This window comes from Branchiostoma lanceolatum, chromosome 12, assembly GCF_035083965.1.
Source record: "Branchiostoma lanceolatum isolate klBraLanc5 chromosome 12, klBraLanc5.hap2, whole genome shotgun sequence".
NCBI lineage: Eukaryota > Metazoa > Chordata > Leptocardii > Amphioxiformes > Branchiostomatidae > Branchiostoma > Branchiostoma lanceolatum.
Genome location: NC_089733.1, coordinates 8,900,827 through 8,919,008, shown reverse-complemented (window position 1 = coordinate 8,919,008; position 18,182 = coordinate 8,900,827). Strand labels below are relative to the sequence as shown.

Here is an 18,182-nt window from a genome sequence, read left to right as displayed (position 1 = left end):
CTAACAATTGACCAATGAATGGTTAGAATATTTGCACTGACGGGGTTACACGGGGTGAAAGTTGAAAGGTTATAAGGTCATTTTCACATGAGGCCGGTGAACATTGCTAGAGAAAAGGTGTTGCCTTTGTTTGATTAATATCTCGGAACACGAAGAAAAACACGCCATGGCGTCGGCACCGACACAAGAAACATTTTCCAACTTTCAACAGTACCTTACTAAGGACCAGGACATCAGAGAGGCAAGTTAATAATGTGACAGTTAAAATTTGAGATCAAATTGTGTGATTTCTTTTATGAATCTTGCTCAAGACAAATGCCTGTTTAATACCTCCGCGAAGGAGGTTCACCTCCGACGGGGGTACTGTTTTTGGTTGTGTAGGTGTGTTCACAACTATAACTCAAGATCCATTTGAATTTGATGGATTTGTATGAAATTTGGCATGTGGATTATTGAGGTCTGAAAGAAACATGACGATTTTGGTCCTCCCCTGGCAGTATTTTCAGGTACTGCAGCATCACAGAAAGATACCCATTTTCTGAAAGTAGTATGGTGTCGTCCATGGACATCTGGTCGGCTGTCCCCAACAAATGACCCCTTTTGGGATGGAGATAGCTGGGATTGAAGGGAAGGGGAGGATCACTAACATCTGTGAGGGCTGTTAGCCCGGGTGACATCTTCTGCAGTAAACCGCTGGCTCAATCTTTTCACTTGATAACCATGGTGGTTAGCAAGCCAAAGCAAAATGATTGAGCCAGTGGTCACTAGAAGGATGGCACCCAGGCTAGAGGGCTATAGTTAGGGCTATGGCAATTTGAGAAATTTATGAATGAAAAAATCGAAATATATCACAGAGGTATGAGATTTTTGATTTCTTGTTGTCCTATGTTTTGCAGGAAATCCGAGTGTCAGTACGCGAGATTGAACAGACTGCTCGGGAGATACTAACTGCACTGCAGGGGGTTCACCAGCCCGCAGGATGTAAAGACAGTGTGTATTCATTATTTCATTATGATAATATTTTACATTCCCAGTGACCCAAACTTCAACTGTAACTGAACCCCCAGATGACCCCGCGAGGGGCAAAGTAGGGGGGAGGAGGTCCCAGGCCCCAGGCTGGCAGGCCTCCAGCCTGGCTCGGAATGTCTCAACTGTAAAAGATAGCATGACCGTGCCAGGCAGGGCGTTCCATTCAGGTGTTGTACGGGAAAAAATAAATATTTGTTGGCGTCTGTACGGGGCTTCCCCTGGTATGCCCCTGGGCAGGTTTTAAGTACGCTAACCTTTACCACACTGAAGTAGCCGTTTCTCTATTGGTTACAGAGTTAGGTTGTCTCTGTTGACCACCTGTCTACTGTGACAATTTTCTGTCCCTTGAATGGATACTATATACAGTATGTTATTTTGTTACTCTTGAAGTTGAACAAAAATTAAACAGCTAGAGTGAAATTAGTTTCTTGTTTTAAACTGGAGAAGAGCCGGTTAAGATAGGAATTACATCAGATTAAAACAGATATTTCTATCCCGTGCAGCGGTGTCTATCTGTAAGAGGAGCCGTGAGATGTTTGCTAACATCAGACGTCAGTACAACGAACTCGCAGCCAAGCTGCCAGCGGAGCAATATTACAGGTAAGCACTGGCTTAGCCACACCAATTTAATTTCTTGGTTAACAGATTTTTATTTTCCAAAAAAAAAAATTTTAGAAAAAAAATCATGAAAACAGAAGGCTGGCCCAGCCTTCTGTTTTCGTGAATTTTTTTTTTCTAAAATTTTTTCTTTATTGGAAAATAAAAATCCGTTAACCAAGGAATTAAATTGTTGTGGCCTTAGGGCTAGTACAGTTGCAGGAATTCTTGTATGTAATGATTTGTTATCGGAGTGTAGCCAAAAAATATTTTAGATTACAAACCATAAAAATAGTTCTGATCAATGAAGATGTCCGGCTCCCTTATTCATCACTTTTCCCTTTCCTGTGTAATTTGTAGACAAAATCCTCTTACCTAGGGGAGCCATTTAAAAAATATGAAATACCAATAGGATGCTAGTATGGGAGTCATAATATGGAAACATCCCTTGGCCATTAAACATCTACAGGGCTGACCTGTCAAAGGGCTGCCATGAGCATGATTTGATCCATTAGGCCTTGTAAAATCAATATTGTGTTTCAGATTACGGTCCTGAAAAATTAGGGTCATTAGGTTTAAGGATTCTCTCTTGTACAATTTTCTATTCCAACAGAAACGAGGAGAACATTTTGGAAAATGATTCCACAACTTTTTCATTACTCAGATGTCAGATCGAAAATTGTATGTCCATTGCCAGCAGTCAATTGCAACCCCCCCCCAAACGCTAGGGTCAACAAGTTTTTGCAATGGATTGTTGGGTGTTCAGAAACACAACAGCTTTTTTCCCAGGCCTCTACTAGTACCTATGGTGTATTACTGTAAATGCATTTAGATTAAGTTTGCATGGTTTTTATTCAGAAAATGGAGTGTTTGAGGTAGTTTTAAGTTTGCGGCAGCGCTATGGTCACATACTGCTAGTAGCAGTAGTGCTACAGTATTTGAGAAAACTTTTTGCGGTGGTTTTAAGTTTGTGTTGAAATGGTCGCCGCGGAAACCGCGAACATAAAACCACAGCGCCGAATATTTCTACATTTACAGTATTTTCACGTCCTTTCTCTGTTCCCCAGATTCCACGACCACTGGCGGTTTGCTAACCAGCGCTGCGTGTTCCTGGCTGCCTTCCTGGTGTACCTGGAGTCAGACAAACTCATCACCAGAGAGGAGGCAGCAGAACTACTGGGAGGTCTGGCTACGTTTTTTCTTTTACTTTTTTTTAATTTCTAAATCAAAATAAATGAGTACTATCTGGGTATCAAGTCTTGTTTGAGCTGTATAACTTACTACAAGGCTAGATGCTTGGGCTAAAATCTTTAACGGCAGGTGTAGTGTCCTACTTATCATCTCAACAACTTCTTCTACTGAAACCAACAGACAGCATACAATGTGAATGTATCATCTTCAGCAAATATCAGATAAGATAATGGAAACTGCAATCATGCCATGCTGTTGTCTCTGTTAATACCAAACCTTACCCATGATAGATGAAAACAAAGTTTTTGAGGTACATGTATTCTGTTTGACAAAAAACTTCGGTTAAATATAACCTTGGTGACAAAGGTTCTAACAGTCCATATAGCGATTAGTTAGCCTTACAGGCATCTGGCACAGTAGAATGATGATTGTTGCTAAGTGTTTATGACTGTTTCTCCTCCTCGTACAGTAAAAGAGAGAAGAGAAGACGGTTTCCACATTGACCTGGATGACTTCCTCATGGGGCTTCTTCAACTAGCAAATGAGCTGGTATGTAAATAAAAATTGTTTGGAACTAAAACATTTCACAGAAGTACATGTTTAAACAGATATCAATGTTGTCAGCAACTTGCAGACAGTAAGAAAGATAGATATGAAAAATTCTTTCGGCAACTCTTCATAAATACACGTGGTGGTCTTGTGGCCAGGGTTGTTGACTCTAAAGGTTCTGGGTTTGACTCCCTAGCAGGCCCCGATGTTGTGTCCTTTACACCTATTTCCCACTCGATTTAGGTAAGCTAAAAATGAGTACCTAGCTTTGGCTAGAGACATCCTCTCAGATGGGACATAGAGCCGGAGGTCCTGTGTCAGAAGAACCATGCCTTGAGCAAAAACACTCAAATGTGAACTTGCCGTACTTTTGTTCTTGACATACAAGTAACTGTGATGTGTGTACCTCAGTCTAGATTAGCAGTGAACAGTGTGACAGCAGGAGACTATAGCAGACCCACCAAGATTGCCAACTTTGTTGCAGAACTGGATGCAGGTTAGTTTATAGTTAAAAACAAGAGCTTTTAAAAAAAGCTGGCGTTTCGGCTACGTTTATGAGTGTGAATTGTCTTTTCCCTTTACTTGAAGTAAAATCTGCCAGAGGAAGTCACTCAAGGGCTGTTCAGTCTATAAGAAAAATTGTCATTTTGGGAAATGAGTACTGTTTTAATAGAGAAAGGCAGATTGGGGAAAGCAATTTTGAAGTTACGTCACTTAACTTAAGTGCTTTTGAAAAAGCTGGTCTTGGCCTACAACTTGTACTTATTTGTAAAATGTATAATAGGCTCATTATAAAAGCTATCAATGTAATTATGTACATGGCACGCAATAAAACATAAAATTTGAAAAAGCACCATTGAATCATCAGCACTATGGTAATTAAGTGAAATAGAAGTTCATAACAGCTAAGGTTCTATCTAAAATGACTACCAAATGTCAAACAAATCAACAGCTACCCCATCCGTATTATTCTGGTTTCCGCATTTACAACATTTCTTCCTTATTTTCCTGGGTAATTTTGCTAAAATTCATGAAAATTCCCATAGTTTTGTGCCGAGGGGCGCCACTTTCCACGTCCGTGTTGTCTGAATGAAGTCGATACTGAACAATGGAGCATTTGCTACTGTAATAAAGAATCGCTGTTTTGCAAACAACATCAAGAGCCTCTGTTTACATCGGGGATAGAAGTTTAGTGGCGAGTGTTTTGCAAGAATCATCTTACCGCGCATAGGAGCCGCTGCACGGTATTTTCCATTACAATGAACAGAAAAATTCAAATGCCGGGTTTGGAATCTATGAAGTCCTGTTCATAAGACAAAGGCCTTGTATATATTAAATGAATATTTAAAAATAACAAATATAAAATATTTCTTTATTTATTAATGAAAAAAAATGATATTCATAAATATGATATTGATAGATTAATATAATATCAATATATATTTTTGATATTCAATATCTAAAAAGAAAAAAAAATCCATGCACGGACACGAACCCGGATCTTCTGGGTCCGAAGTGCTTCGCGTTGCCAGATCGGCCAAGCTGCGGTACGTAACTAGTCACTCTGGACGTAATGCTATAACCTCACTATATGGTATCATTTATGCCGATTTTTGGTCGTTTTCTTGACGAAATCATTTTTTTTCTTCTGCAATCTTGTGGAATAGATGTAATATGGTCATTTTTCAGGATATCAAAGTCCGAAACCACAATGCAATGATATTTCCGAACAGTTGTAGCAGTTACATGCGGTCGCCCTCCTGTGTCACATGCAAATCTAGCCTGCCTGCCTTTTCGTGCTCTCTTGCCATATAAGGCAACGGCTATACAAGGATTTGGGAACGTATTGCCATATAAGGTCTTATTGTGTGCGACACAGTGTTGAACCAAGCTTCCCTGGTTCCTGCCTGCAAGGTAAAAGCCAGGACAATGCGTTCCGGCGCGCATGCGCCGAAACGCAAAAACTTCAAATAGATAAGGCAGCTATTGTCATGTTAAGTACTTAATTACCATATCCAACCTTATCATACGAAAGATGGAACTTGGTCATTGGCACAAGTAGACTCTTTTATTGAATAAAAAGACACAACCAAGAGATTTATTTATACCACCAACGTTTCGGTGACCATCTGTCACCTTCTTCAAGTCAATTCTGACTGGTTCACATAGTAATGCAGCACAGGTGTCGCTGCTTATACATAATAATGAGATGCCTTCCCAAACGCAAAGTATTTACATATGTACAATCACAGGGGATGACATCACTTTGCTGTCCCAAACGTACGGAAGATACATCTCTTGGTTGTGTAAAAAGAGTCTTTTTATTCAGTGATGAAACTATTCACGGATGGGAGACTCTTTTATGTTACACCATATTTTGTGTACTGTTTTATTATAAGCATATCCAGTTCCAGGTTGCATTTTTGTGTGGTACTTTTATTGCGCATCTTTCCAATCTTCACAATTTTGCTAAAATTGCATTGACCATGTAGTCCAGGTACACTATTCCTGTGGTTACAAAGGACACAATCATACTCATAACATACATTTTTTGCTTGCCAGGTTTTCGCCTGCTGAATCTGAAGAACGATGCCCTTCGTAAGAGGTTTGATGGGTTGAAGTACGACGTGAAGAAGATTGAAGAGGTCGTGTACGACGTAACGATTCGCGGGCTAAACCCCCCGCCCGCTCAGAAACCAGAGGCCCAAGCAGAGGAGCAGTAACTTAGAAGGATGTTCAGTCTCAATGAATGTTACATTAACTGCTTCCTCTTGTGGTTTAGATGTTCAAGTTACTGTAATTCACTTTAAGTTCACGGTAGCAAAATTTCACGGTGTAAGAAAAATTGACATTTTCACTGAACTTTAACTTCACGGAGGCAGCAAGTGATTTACAGAAAGGATGTGTGGAGGAATCATAAATAGGTTTTTCACTGTGATGATAAGTTCACGGTACAGAGGTGACAGTGAAAACAGTGAACTTAAAGTTACAGTGAAAGAAACAAAAATTACAGTAGTTTTGTTCTATTTGCCATTCCTATGTCTAGTGTCCATGCCATGTGAAGCACAGAAAAGTATGATGAAGGCACTTACTACCCGTATATGTCTGTGTCTGGCGTATCATGTCAAGAAAAGCATTTGAATTCCTATTTCTTCGGGTTCCTTGTTTAACTCATTAACATCTTCTTAAAGATAAAGCAGAACTCCAGTAAATGATTTCAGTTTCTAGGTAGTTCCGTTAAGTTAATCGTATCAACAACCAGGACAATTGATAACAGTACTGATGACATGATTATACTCCTTTATTACCAGTCATATTGTTAACTCTTCATATCATGGAATATACTGCGTCTGTTCTTTATTAATCTCCACTGGCTGATATAATAGATCTGACATCTTTCAGATGGAAATACGTTTTCTGTAGTCTGTGTAACGCAAACTCCGCTGTCCGGGGCTTTTATGGCAGATGCTGGGCCACTAAAGCGAGATTCAAACAGGCTACAATTTCTGTATCTAATGCTTTCAGGGCATTAAAGGCACAAGAACGCTCTATTGCCAAGCATTCACATGCACAGTCACACATTCAAGACCATGTCTCAAGATGAACATATAATAAGTGCCAATGGTCACATTATTGTCACCCTGCTTCTTAACAGTAACCTCTTAGAGGTTGGCTAACCTTTTAACTCAGTCAATGCCTTCCTTGATAAACAAGATAATTATATGCGGTGTCAATCATCACACACACGAAACCATGACTCAAGATGAACGTATAATAAGCACCAATGGCCACACCATTGTCACCCTTCCTCCAGACACTAAGCTAGAAACCTCTTAGAGGTTGGCTAACCCTGTTCACTCAGTAAATGCCCTCCTCACTAAACAAGCCAATCATATGCGGTGTCAATCATCTATCCTTAAAACCAGCGAACAGTGTAACTGATGTTGTGTTGAATTTTATGTTTTCACCGAAACTGCAGAAGATATACTATATAGTAGATCTGTGCTAATCATACTGACCACGTCACACTGCAGGAAAATCAAAAGGCCAATGAGTTTGCAAGCTCTAGATGATATTTTCGTCAGTCATCGCCCAGTTTTTACAACTGAGCCGATGCTCGAAGGTCCCTGAGCCTTGTCCAATGTGACAAGGTAGATTTTAAGGTGAAAAATATGCTTGAGTCTCTGACGATTTTTAAATTCGGCGACCTTCTACTGTGTGACAAGAGATTAGCAACAGGTCTATGGCAATTTTTTTCTGATTAGGCAGACGAGGCAACGGTGTCTGCGGGTGCAAAGCTGACAATACAGTAGGTGTTCTCATTGTTGGCCCAGTGGGCGTCCACTGTAAATCCGCTCTTCTCCGCTAGATGGCGCAGCTGCTTCAGGTTCCACTTGCAGCTGTAGTTCGGCCCTTCAGCCAGATAGATCTTCTCACCGTCTTGAAAGTCAATGTCAAGCGACATTTTTTCTGGAACAGAGAAAAAATTACCATAAACAGTGATACAATGTAGTATAATCCGCTATTACTGCCCAAGTCTGTTGTCAGGTAGATAGACTTATTGGAGTACTGAGTTGGTTAGATGTTTCAAGGAGTTTGTGTCATTACTAAAAGACTATAACCTCCTTAGACACGCCAAAAATAGTTACTCAAGCAACTGGATAAAATTTTGTGGAAACATCAAACCTCCTTAGACCAAGGAAGTTATATTCAGACGTATTATCACTACCAAACGAAAGTCAAAGATTCTTGATTCTACCATTCAACTATATATATATATATCCACCAACCATTGAAACCTTGTTGCGAGGGTTACAAAGTTTGATACTGCTATTGAAATAAAACGCTCTGAGCGAGCTCAATTAAGAACACTAACCAAAGTACACTCGCTGGTTGCCAATACTGCTGATGGACAGTTGAACGTAGCTGGGCGTGTCATCATCCGCTGGGTTCTCCACAAAATCAAAGTTGTACTCGAATTTCTCCTTCTTCATGTCCCCGCCAAAGTCCTGTACAGACGTTAAAGAATCCCATGTGGATATCCAAAAGTAGAGGTGGAAACTAGAGGATTCGACACAAGTCCCTCGGCACTTGGCCCGTGTAAGAAATCGCTTCACCCCCCTCCCCCAAATATATACGCCACCGTTCTAGGAAGTCTGCGAAGGAGGCTACGTATTAGCAAGGAGGTTTAAACCTCCTTGGTGTTAGGCCTCTTCGCAATCTATACTGTCAATAAAATAATCAGCGGCTAGAAATGTAACATTTGCATGCAAGTGCATAATATTTACATTCACCTGGTCTAGCCTAACAAACTACTGCTCTGTTTATCCTTACTCAGGCACATTCATATATATGGTGACCGGCCCCTCCAGCTCTGTCCTGCCACTTGCTACTTTATGTAATCGAACACCACGTGGTGTCTGCTAATTCGCTGCAGGTGACAGCCATTTGGTCTAGGTCATTGACCTTAAAACAAGCAAAAAACATTAAAATGCCCGGGGTACCTGGTTCAGACGACAGATGAAGTTGTCTCGTAACCATGGCGACCACTGGGCGTCATAAGCCTTAGACAAGGCCTCTCGGTCTGTGTTCATGTCCAGTCCCAGCACAAGCCTGTCCTGGGCTGCAATGCAAATGTGACCAATGAACTAGTAACCCTTTATACATTTAAAGAAAGAACTAGCTACCACGAATATGCATTTCTTTTAAATGATGGTGGATTTCAGAATGCCAAGTAAGTCCGGCTGTAGGCGATGAATGGTGCCTGGATGTTTTAGAGCTATTGTCGAATCCCTCTTTTTGTGAGGGGAGCCCTGTACATGTACATGTATAGCCGGTAAAACTGTCCTTAGGCGTAATAGCATACCAGCTTCACAGGCATGCGGCGCGACCACAGCTGGTTGTATATACTAGCTAAATTTGTCACACCTTACCTTTGTACATCTAACTTTGAGCGTTGTTGAAAGCTATCTATGGTACTTGATGGCAATTAGTTTCACTCGATTCTGTATAGGCTAATTTCTCCAGGTGTTAATTGAGATATTACGCGATTATGCCCTTGCCGTATCTGGTGAGATGTTCCAAAAGATCCTTTGATGTAGCCTCTACCAGGCCCCGTCCTATCGCTGGGAAAATAGTAGAAATCGGCCGAGGTAGTCCGCTATACAGGGTAGTCCGCTATACAGTGAAGCTCCATTATCGATAATAGAGGCTACCTTTGATGATAGCCCCTGTCCCTTGGCTTAGAAAACAAAAGACAGCCAAGGACACATACCTGTATTATCATTTTGTCGATCTTGTCATCAAGTGCGTGTACAACAGGGATATAATCCCGTAATAGCTTTACAATCAGACAACACCTGGGGCTAGATATGCCGGACTGAATCCTCAAAAAGTGGGATTTGCAGTACAGGACTGGGGTAAGCCTGATAATGGTTGCCTAAAGCGTCAAATGCCAAAAGCAACCATTACCAGACTTAGCGCCATTCATATCGGTAAATCCCATGCTCGTGCAGTGGTAAATAATACACGGGTAAATAAACCGCGGTATCTGGTCACGGATGGAAAGGCTAGCGAGTGATGACGCCCTTCCTTCTAACCCACTCGGACTTTTCTTAATTATTACTTCGCATTTTGGACAGGCAAGGACGACGTGGCACTGCACCCAAGTTTTTCATTCCTTATTTTTACAGAACAAGATACCAATTTTACAACTGCAGGGGGTGGGGTGAGGAAAGTCGTGTAAAGCGCCTTCCCCGGGCGCACAACATTGGTAGCGTCAGGGGATCGAACCCGGGACCGTTGGGTTCTGGGCCGAACACCCTGCCATTACGCCACGCGACCCCACAAACCCCACACTCGGACGTGAAGGCTGGGACCATGAATCTTGGCTGTTGTTTCTCTCCCGAATTTTCTGCTTTTGGAAAGGACGGCAGTCCCCTGGTGGGATCCTTTAGCCATATGGTCTGACATTACTATTCACTGAACTTGTTGAAAAGAGACAAGGGCTCCGCGATCCTCACGGTAGCGTTCTATGCAGGACATAAATTGTACTGTAAATGCAGAAATGTTCACGGGGATTTAATTTCGCGGTATATAGGGAGAAGTGTTCGCGGTGGTTTTGAGTTCGCGTTTGAAGCAATATAACAGCACTACAGTCACACAATGGAACGGCTTTTCGCGGTGGTTTTGAGTTCGCGTTTGAAGCAATAGTAGCGCTACAGTCACACAATGGAACGGCTTTTCGCCGTGGTTTAAGTTCTCATTAATTTTGCAGTAGCTTCTGTCTTTCCCAAGTTGTCACACTCTTTTCAGAAGAAGCGCAAGTGGAGACTCTCACCACTGAGGCGCATCCTGATGTCCACCATCATCTTCAGCTGTTCCGTGATCGGGATGTTACTGAAGCTGCTGCCCAGGAACAGCAGCATCTTGGCTTCAGGCCGGGCGGCGACGTGTCGCACCCCGTCCATGTACAGCCCCCCGAACGGCTCCACGGTCAGTCCGGGGTAGTCTCTCTCCAACTGCCGGCCACAGTCCTCGATAAACTCTGTGTATAACAAGAACAACAAACAAACAAACAGGCCGAAAAGGCATGAATACTAGTATGGGACCTGTATTTTTCCAGCATTAGAAAAGCATGTGTGTCAACCCATTTAGATGTTATTGTGTTAAAGACTACTGGCTTCTAAGATAACGACACACATAGACGATAACAACACCTTACTCGCTAGCCATCCTTCTTACCCTCAGCTATGTCCACCGGCACAAACGTGAAGTTTCCGTGCCGCTTCAACATAGCCTCTATAATCAGGCGGGTTTTGGAGGAAGCTCCACTCCCGAGCTCCACGAGAACGGCTGGGGACGAGACTTTGCTAGAGATCTCGTCCCCGTGGGTCTTTAGCACGCTGTATTCGTGCTCCCACAGTTTGTAGGTCGGCGACTTGTGTACCAGTCTGCAGAAACGGACAAAACGTTCAAGCCAAGGAAAGCGGAATCCCCAAGCAGATGTATGGGTTTCGTTGCGTTTAGTGAAAACAAACAAACTTTGATACAATAGTTCAATTACTGTATATACAAAACGCCGCACAAATACGTTCACAAAGACGTCAAAACCATACGTCTGCTTGAAGATGGGGACAGGCAAACAATTTTTCGTCATTTTTTCACGCTAGCATGTAGAATTGGAGTAGCTCGTTTTCTTGGCATTATTTCACATGTTTCAGTGCTAGTTGAGGATTTCAATGTAAAAATGATGAGTACTATGCAAAAATATGCTGACATGACATACCCATGACATCCTGACGTTGTAGCAAATGGAAGGACGGAGAGAGAAAAAAACTGAGACAGAATAAAAGCGATAAACTAATTAACCATCTAGTTTCTTGTTCTAATTAATGAGCTGTTTTGAGGTTGGGTGGATTGAAGCAGTTGCAACAATATACTAATGCATTAGTGATCATTTATGTATATATACTCACTCCTCATACAGTTCCGAACCACGGGTATCGTACAGGTACCAGTGCGGCACGTATTTGCGCTGTGACGTCAGTCCCACCACGACGGGCAGTAGCTCTTCAGCTACGTCACCGCTGCTGATGACGTCACCTTCGCCGTTCACCAGCGTTGCCATGGTAGCAGTTCCATTTATCGTCCCATTCACAACAGGGTTGGGACTTTCACATGCAACTCCCTCCGCTTGCCGGTTGTTCATTTTCTTTTCACTGTAGCACAAAAAGTACATGTACATGATTATTAAGGAAAACTTGTAAATACTGCATTGCATATCGTTTCATGCAGCTTTCACAGCTGGGGTCCTGAACTTTAGGTACTTACCGATGTTCGTCCGTCTCCGTTCGTTCGTCCGTTGTGATGAGGAAGATCAAGTTCAGGTGAAAATAATCTTAGATCTCTGGTGATTCTTAAATTCCGTGACCTTCAGTGTCGATCGATTGACCGAAGCTTGTCGACTGCATGACAGGGGCTTGAAAGGGCTTATGCCCCCGCTGCCGTCGGGCTATATTAAATACGAGTGTCCAAAAGAACACAGTTGCTACCAAAAGCGCCGAATGTAAAATAGGTCATCGTTGGACCGCAAACGGCACATAAACACTTAAAAGTCTAAACCTGGCGTCACCAGCTCTCTAATGACATTTTCAGTCTTCTCAGATCATTTCTCGACTTTTAGAGATCTACTAGTAGCTGTAGTTATGTTCGTAGCTAGTAAATAATTCCCGTCCAAATCGTATGTATAACATGGTAGATTTTCTTATATAAAGGCATCCAGAGCATTTTATGAGGCTTAAAACTTGAATTTAAAAAATCTAATTTCTAGTCATTCCTACACATAATAAGTTTCAATAACACTATACCATTACATATTGACATTAAAGGAGCAAAAATGCGATGTCGTTATTGTGAGAACTGATAGAAAATCCAAGCCCTAATAGACTGATCCTGACTGTCCATCACAATTAACGGTTCGACCAATGAGAGAGTGACTGCATGTCCGTCAAATATTTGCATTTTTATGTTTTAATTTTGCATTTCTACGTTTTGACGGAGGTGGGCGGGGCTATGGTATCGGTCTATTTACACTAGGCGCGTGAAACTAGAAGATCACCATGTAGCTTATTTTTGTGCCGCTTTTGAGCACTTTTGATAAGAATTCCGCACGCAAATGTGGTTGACAGTGGCATTAAATGTCAATTTCATAAAGATTACAGCAACTAGAATATTTTCAGTATTCAAGCGTCATACAAGACCCATACAATGCTCTGGGTGCCTTTAAGCTGCTCAACATGTTGACGCGCTCAACCCTACGCCCTAGGCTAGATCACCCCTAGCCTGACGAATCGCGCTCCTAGTGTCCAGCCGGTTTCCGTGACCGCCTTTGGGGTCAGTAACCTCCGGCTGAGAGCTTGTGTAAATACAGGCTAAGATCACCCCGACCAATCGAATCGCGTGAATCGCATTGAAACTCAGATTCGTATCAGCCATTTCCCGACAAATCGCTTTCTACTGACTTGCGTTAACGACTACATCTGACTGAACAAACTCGCCAGTGAGATAGTGGAAGGTGTCAGCTTCCAAAAGACGTTTTCAGATTGGCAATTTTAGCACTTTGGAAGTGATTGAATCCGCCCGCGATTTAACTTCTAGTTTCTACTACTTTTCTCTAAACGTTAAATCGCGGGCGGATTCAATTACTTTCAAAGTGCCAAAATTGTCAATCTGAAAACGTCTATTGGAAGCTGAAACCTTCCACCATCTCACTGGCGAGTTTGTTTGGTCAGATGTAGTCGTTTATTAACGCAACTTAGAAAGCGATTTGTCGGGAAATGGCTGATACGAATCTGAGTTTCAATGCGATTTGTACGTGATTCGATTGGTCGGGGTGTAGTTTTGTCACCTGCATGTCACATTAAAATAATTCCAGTCCATAGACGAATCGCGCTCCTAGTGTCCAGCCAGTTTCCGTGACCGCCTTTAACCCTAGGGTGGAGGCCAGTAACCTCCAGCTGAGAGCTTGTTTAAATACAGGCTAATAGTTTGACCAAGCCGTCCTGAACAACCGGTTGTCCTCAGCTTAGTCTTTATCCATGTCAGCTGAGGAAGCATTCGAGGTTTATACAATTAGATTTCTGAGATAAGACACCGTTGCAACTTATCGTTTCATCGTGTTGTTTCCCATCGCATCGTGCTCATTTTCTCAACACAATCATAAGAAAAAAAGCCGTCACACACTCAGGGCCTTCTCAATATCTCAATCGACCCTTTTTTTTCACTTCGACAAGCATAATTGGTCGCTCGAAACGGTCTGACGAGGGAATTAAGTACATTTGTTCACGTACTTGTTTACGCATGTCTGTGAGGTACCCACAAGTTTTATGGCATTTTTACAACCATTCAAGCCACGTGTCAGCATTTATGATCACATTTTACATTAATTTTTGTTCATGGACTGTACAAGTCATACAAGTCTGTTATGTAGTGATAACAGGGCTAGAACCAGTCATTTCGATGGCGTGGGTTCGTATCCCACCGCTGCCACCAATTGTTATGTAGTGATAACAGGGCTAGGAGAGCCACAGCCGCACACACGGAGATGGACTTTAGACTGACTCCGGACCGCATGGCCGGGGGTTTATCAACCAGGGACTGTGCCCTAACTCGTCCCAGATGTCAATTGTGTCATCCCCCCACATTTGGTGAATACTACAAGTCGGTCCAAAAAAAGGTAAAGCCTGAAACTAAACAGGATGACACTGTACTCTGGCTATGTATAATTAAGTTACAGAACTTCATTACTATGTTCAATTTGCATTTGATTCATCACTTAACATTTCACAGTCCTAGAACTTAAAGTTAAGGTAAAGACACAACGTAAATTTTACCTGGATATTTTCAGGTCGAAGCTGGTCTCGTTCTGTTACAGATTGAAGACACGATAACGTATCCTCTATAATTATGTCGAACCTTTCTTTTCAGTGGCAAATATCAGTCTAGACCTGTCAGTCCGCGCAGTCCCAAGGAGATGTTGTGAATGTCACCTGACTTATGTTAAGGGGCGTGTTTAGCTGTGTTCAGATTGTCTATAACAGTGGGCTGATGATGAGTGACCCCGTTTTGGGGTGAACATTCCTTTTGATAGTAGTTTGGTGGGAGGACACTTCTGAATGGGCGGACAGATTCAGACCTCCCCTACCGCAGGAAAACATATGCCCGTTGCAATTTATTTCATTTGTACTAACCCGATACGCACCGGGAAGATTTCTGGACGTACTACAATGGCGTACTCGTACGTCTTCGACGTACGTAGGGCGCCCTTTTCCCTGGGTGTGAACCGGCCCGCGCAACGTACGTCAGGCATTTTTATGGCACGTGCGATTTCGTCGTACGCCGCCTCCAGAGTGAACGTACGACCGCCCAGCGGGAGGTCTGAGGCGCTTCCAGCCCGGTGTGAATCTAAACTGTCAGACAATAATGTCTTGGCACCGGTTTTCCGCTTGAGTGTATCGGGCCTACTCTCCAAGCAGAGGAGTGGTTCCGGCTGTTTTTTTACATGTTTCATGCGTTTTGTCGGGCTTTGTCATGTTTGTTTTTTCTCTCTATGGTTTTATATAGTGACAAAAAAAAAAAACATGACAAAGTAGAAAGCCCGACAAAAACGCCTAAAAACACGTCAAAAACCAGCCGGAACCACTCCTCTGCTTGGAGAGTATATCGGGTCTATATCCCCGGACACTGTATGCCAAGCATCTGGATATCAGGCTATATATAGAAAGCCTGCAGGGCGGGTAGTGATAACGACTCTTTCAGAGATAATTACGAATTACGTTAAATCATGAGGCTCCTCAATCGACTTCAACACTTCGGACAAGATCCAACTATCTAGTACTGCGTCAAAACTTTTTGATTTTTTGCTGAATACGGCTTTTGTGGACACCTCCTTGCATTAAACGCATGAGTGATAATGACCAAGTCTAGACTAACGCGAGGTCACACATAATGACTTCTGTATCAAATGTAGTCAAACCAGTTTGTTTAGTTACAATGAAGAGGCACTATTTAACACATCATCATCATCAGACTATTGAACTACGAACTTCGACATTTGACACGGAGGTCACATTTGAACCCGATAAATACCACAGCTTGCTTATGAATGAAGATCTTTGATGATGGAAATTTCTACGGGTATTTAGAAATAATAATGTGACGAGGGACCTATGCTATCACATACGATGAAGTTCTCCCAACCTCCCTCCAACGTATTTGAGCGGGAAGTACGGTCTCGTTGTACAATGCCATAGCTCTACCAATGACAACATGGTAACCTGACGTACGCTCTTTTAAAAGACACTATTTCTGTGAAAGACCTTCAGTCTTTTAATTTTGTGCCTCCCTTCAACGTTCACCCGAATTGTTACAACAAATGCACTGACAGTGATTGTGATTGATAATCTGGTCATGGCCCTCACCTACCAAACCAATTACCCCACCCAAATAATATAAACGAGTTTCGAAACAACTAGCTTTTTTTCGTAACTTTTTGAGCATAGTGTGTTGCAACTGAAAACCCGAGGAAGTATTCAGTGCGAGAAGGCCTTTGTCAGAAAGCAGCGTAACAAACTATAGTGGATGTTCTTTCAAACAGAGTTAGCAGCCATGAAAGCACATGCCTTCTAATATGCAAAAAGGTGTAATTATTTCATACATTGTATATATTTGACTTTCGACGTCGCAATGCAAACATTCCTAAGAGATCTAGAATTTTTACAATGAATGACTCTGAATGACTACCGGCGGACTAGCAGCGTGACACAAATACTCAGTGACCTGCAGTGGCCCCTTCTCTCTGAAAGAAGGAGGAACGCCCGCCTCACCTTTTTCTATAAGCTTGTCAATAAGTACATCAATATTAACACAGATAGTCTACTGAAACCAGCTCAGGGGCGCACCCGGGGAAGCTACACGCTCAAATTTCAACCACTTAACGCCCGGACAGACTCTTACAAACATTCATTCTTCCCCCGCACAATCCCCGAGTGGAACGCCCTGCCTAGCGCGGTTGTTACGGTTCCCACCGTTGAGTCATTCCGCGCCAGGCTGGAGGCCTGCCCGCCTTAGCCTGGGACCTCCTCCCCCCCCCCCCACTTTGCCCCTCGCGGGGTCATCTGGGGGTACAACAAGTTGAAGTGAAGTTGAATATATTCCCACCTGTGAGGCACAAATCGGACGACAATGCTAGAGGTATCTTAGTGAGGGTCCGCCACGGTATTGCTTCTGTACAAAATGAAGTCGAACCTGTACTGTCTGGTCTCTTTTCGTAGTCTCCCCCAGACTAACTACGCCGGCTACAGGGAAAATATTTGCCAGGGAAGTTTGGCCACCAGAGGGTTTCAGTTGCAGGCCGCGTAGTTACCTGCGGGGGTATTGTTAACCTAACCGTTGGTCGACTGACTATACTGGCCTAATACTGGCCAATTATTCCGTTTTTTTACCGAATTCTACGATCCATACCCCAGCAGGAATACCTGGTGGATGGAGGCTAAGATTTTCGGGAATGTCAAAGTTTCACCTCTGACTTGGGAGTGGCAATTGACTTGGGAGTGGTGCAATAAATATAAACATCACAGCTTGCTGTTGAATGAAGTAAACAGTCAAATGTAATTTTCGATGGTGCAATTGCAACTGATCGTTATATTTCTGTGCATTGGGTAAACAAATACTAGTCGTAAATGCATCATAGAGCTAGAGGGGCCATCATAAGATGCTGTTCTAGCTTATCATGAAGGTGTATCTGTAATCACACCGAACCTTTACTTTTCCTGGCCATGAAGGCGGCAAGAAAGAAAGGTCACTCAAAAATTGTGTCTTAACGTTTACTTACCTCAAGATGCCGTGTTGTGGTTCTTCTTCTTTCGGTTTAATAAGGCAGCCGCCTTCAACTTGCTGAAGATTTATGCTACCTGCCACGAGTTGGTGACTGTTGGGAGGGTGACTCCAGGCTATATGTGTAGTTTGAAGCTGTTTAGGGTGGGACACCGAGAGCGGTCTGTCACCGACAGGTTGTTCCACTCCTTCAATTTTGTTCTTTAATAGGCCAAGGATTCTTGCCTTTATACGGTATGTGGGTACTTGGTAGACCGCATGCAGGGTATGACCGTCGCGTGCTCTTCAGTACAAACCTGGTGTGTGGCGCTATGAGGAGGTTTACCAAGTAAGCATTATACAAACAAACAAACAAACAAACAAACAAACAAACAAACAAAAATTGAAAAACAGCTTTGTCCTACACTCCATTTAGCAGACGA

At 42.7% G+C, this 18,182-nt stretch overlaps 2 protein-coding genes across 2 annotated transcripts; one reads left to right on the top strand and one right to left on the bottom strand.

Moving 5' to 3' along the window:
* The first annotated feature begins 65 nt into the window (after window positions 1-65).
* On the top strand, window positions 66-6,684 carry LOC136445874 (translin-like). The gene is made up of 8 exons (XM_066444083.1): window positions 66-241; window positions 897-990; window positions 1,533-1,629; window positions 2,694-2,809; window positions 3,287-3,366; window positions 3,778-3,862; window positions 5,929-6,160; window positions 6,382-6,684. The coding sequence occupies exons 1-7, from the start codon at window positions 167-169 to the stop codon at window positions 6,087-6,089; spliced, it is 708 nt and encodes a 235-aa protein (XP_066300180.1). The 5' UTR covers window positions 66-166; the 3' UTR covers window positions 6,090-6,160; window positions 6,382-6,684.
* On the bottom strand, window positions 6,650-17,907 carry LOC136445873 (histidine N-alpha-methyltransferase-like). Its single transcript, XM_066444082.1, has 7 exons — window positions 17,759-17,907; window positions 11,844-12,086; window positions 11,110-11,318; window positions 10,706-10,912; window positions 8,871-8,989; window positions 8,243-8,375; window positions 6,650-7,836 (listed from the first exon to the last, which is right to left on the bottom strand). The coding sequence occupies exons 2-7, from the start codon at window positions 12,074-12,076 to the stop codon at window positions 7,628-7,630; spliced, it is 1,110 nt and encodes a 369-aa protein (XP_066300179.1). The 5' UTR covers window positions 12,077-12,086; window positions 17,759-17,907; the 3' UTR covers window positions 6,650-7,627.
* Between the last annotated feature and the right edge of the window lie 275 nt (window positions 17,908-18,182).

Bases quoted from the DNA above. Each gene is read 5' to 3' on its own strand.
- LOC136445874 (XM_066444083.1), top strand. From the start codon at position 167: ATGGCGTCGGCACCGACACAAGAAACATTTTCCAACTTTCAACAGTAC. The intron at 991-1,532 runs GTGTGTATTCAT...TATCCCGTGCAG, and splicing joins GCCCGCAGGATGTAAAGACA to CGGTGTCTATCTGTAAGAGG. The intron at 2,810-3,286 runs GTCTGGCTACGT...CTCCTCGTACAG, and splicing joins GGCAGCAGAACTACTGGGAG to TAAAAGAGAGAAGAGAAGAC.
- LOC136445873 (XM_066444082.1), bottom strand. From the start codon at position 12,076: ATGAACAACCGGCAAGCGGAGGGAGTTGCATGTGAAAGTCCCAACCCT. The intron at 8,376-8,870 runs GTACCCCGGGCA...ACGTCTGTACAG, and splicing joins TCATCTGTCGTCTGAACCAG to GACTTTGGCGGGGACATGAA. The intron at 7,837-8,242 runs GTTAGTGTTCTT...TCTCTGTTCCAG, and splicing joins CAACCAGCGAGTGTACTTTG to AAAAAATGTCGCTTGACATT.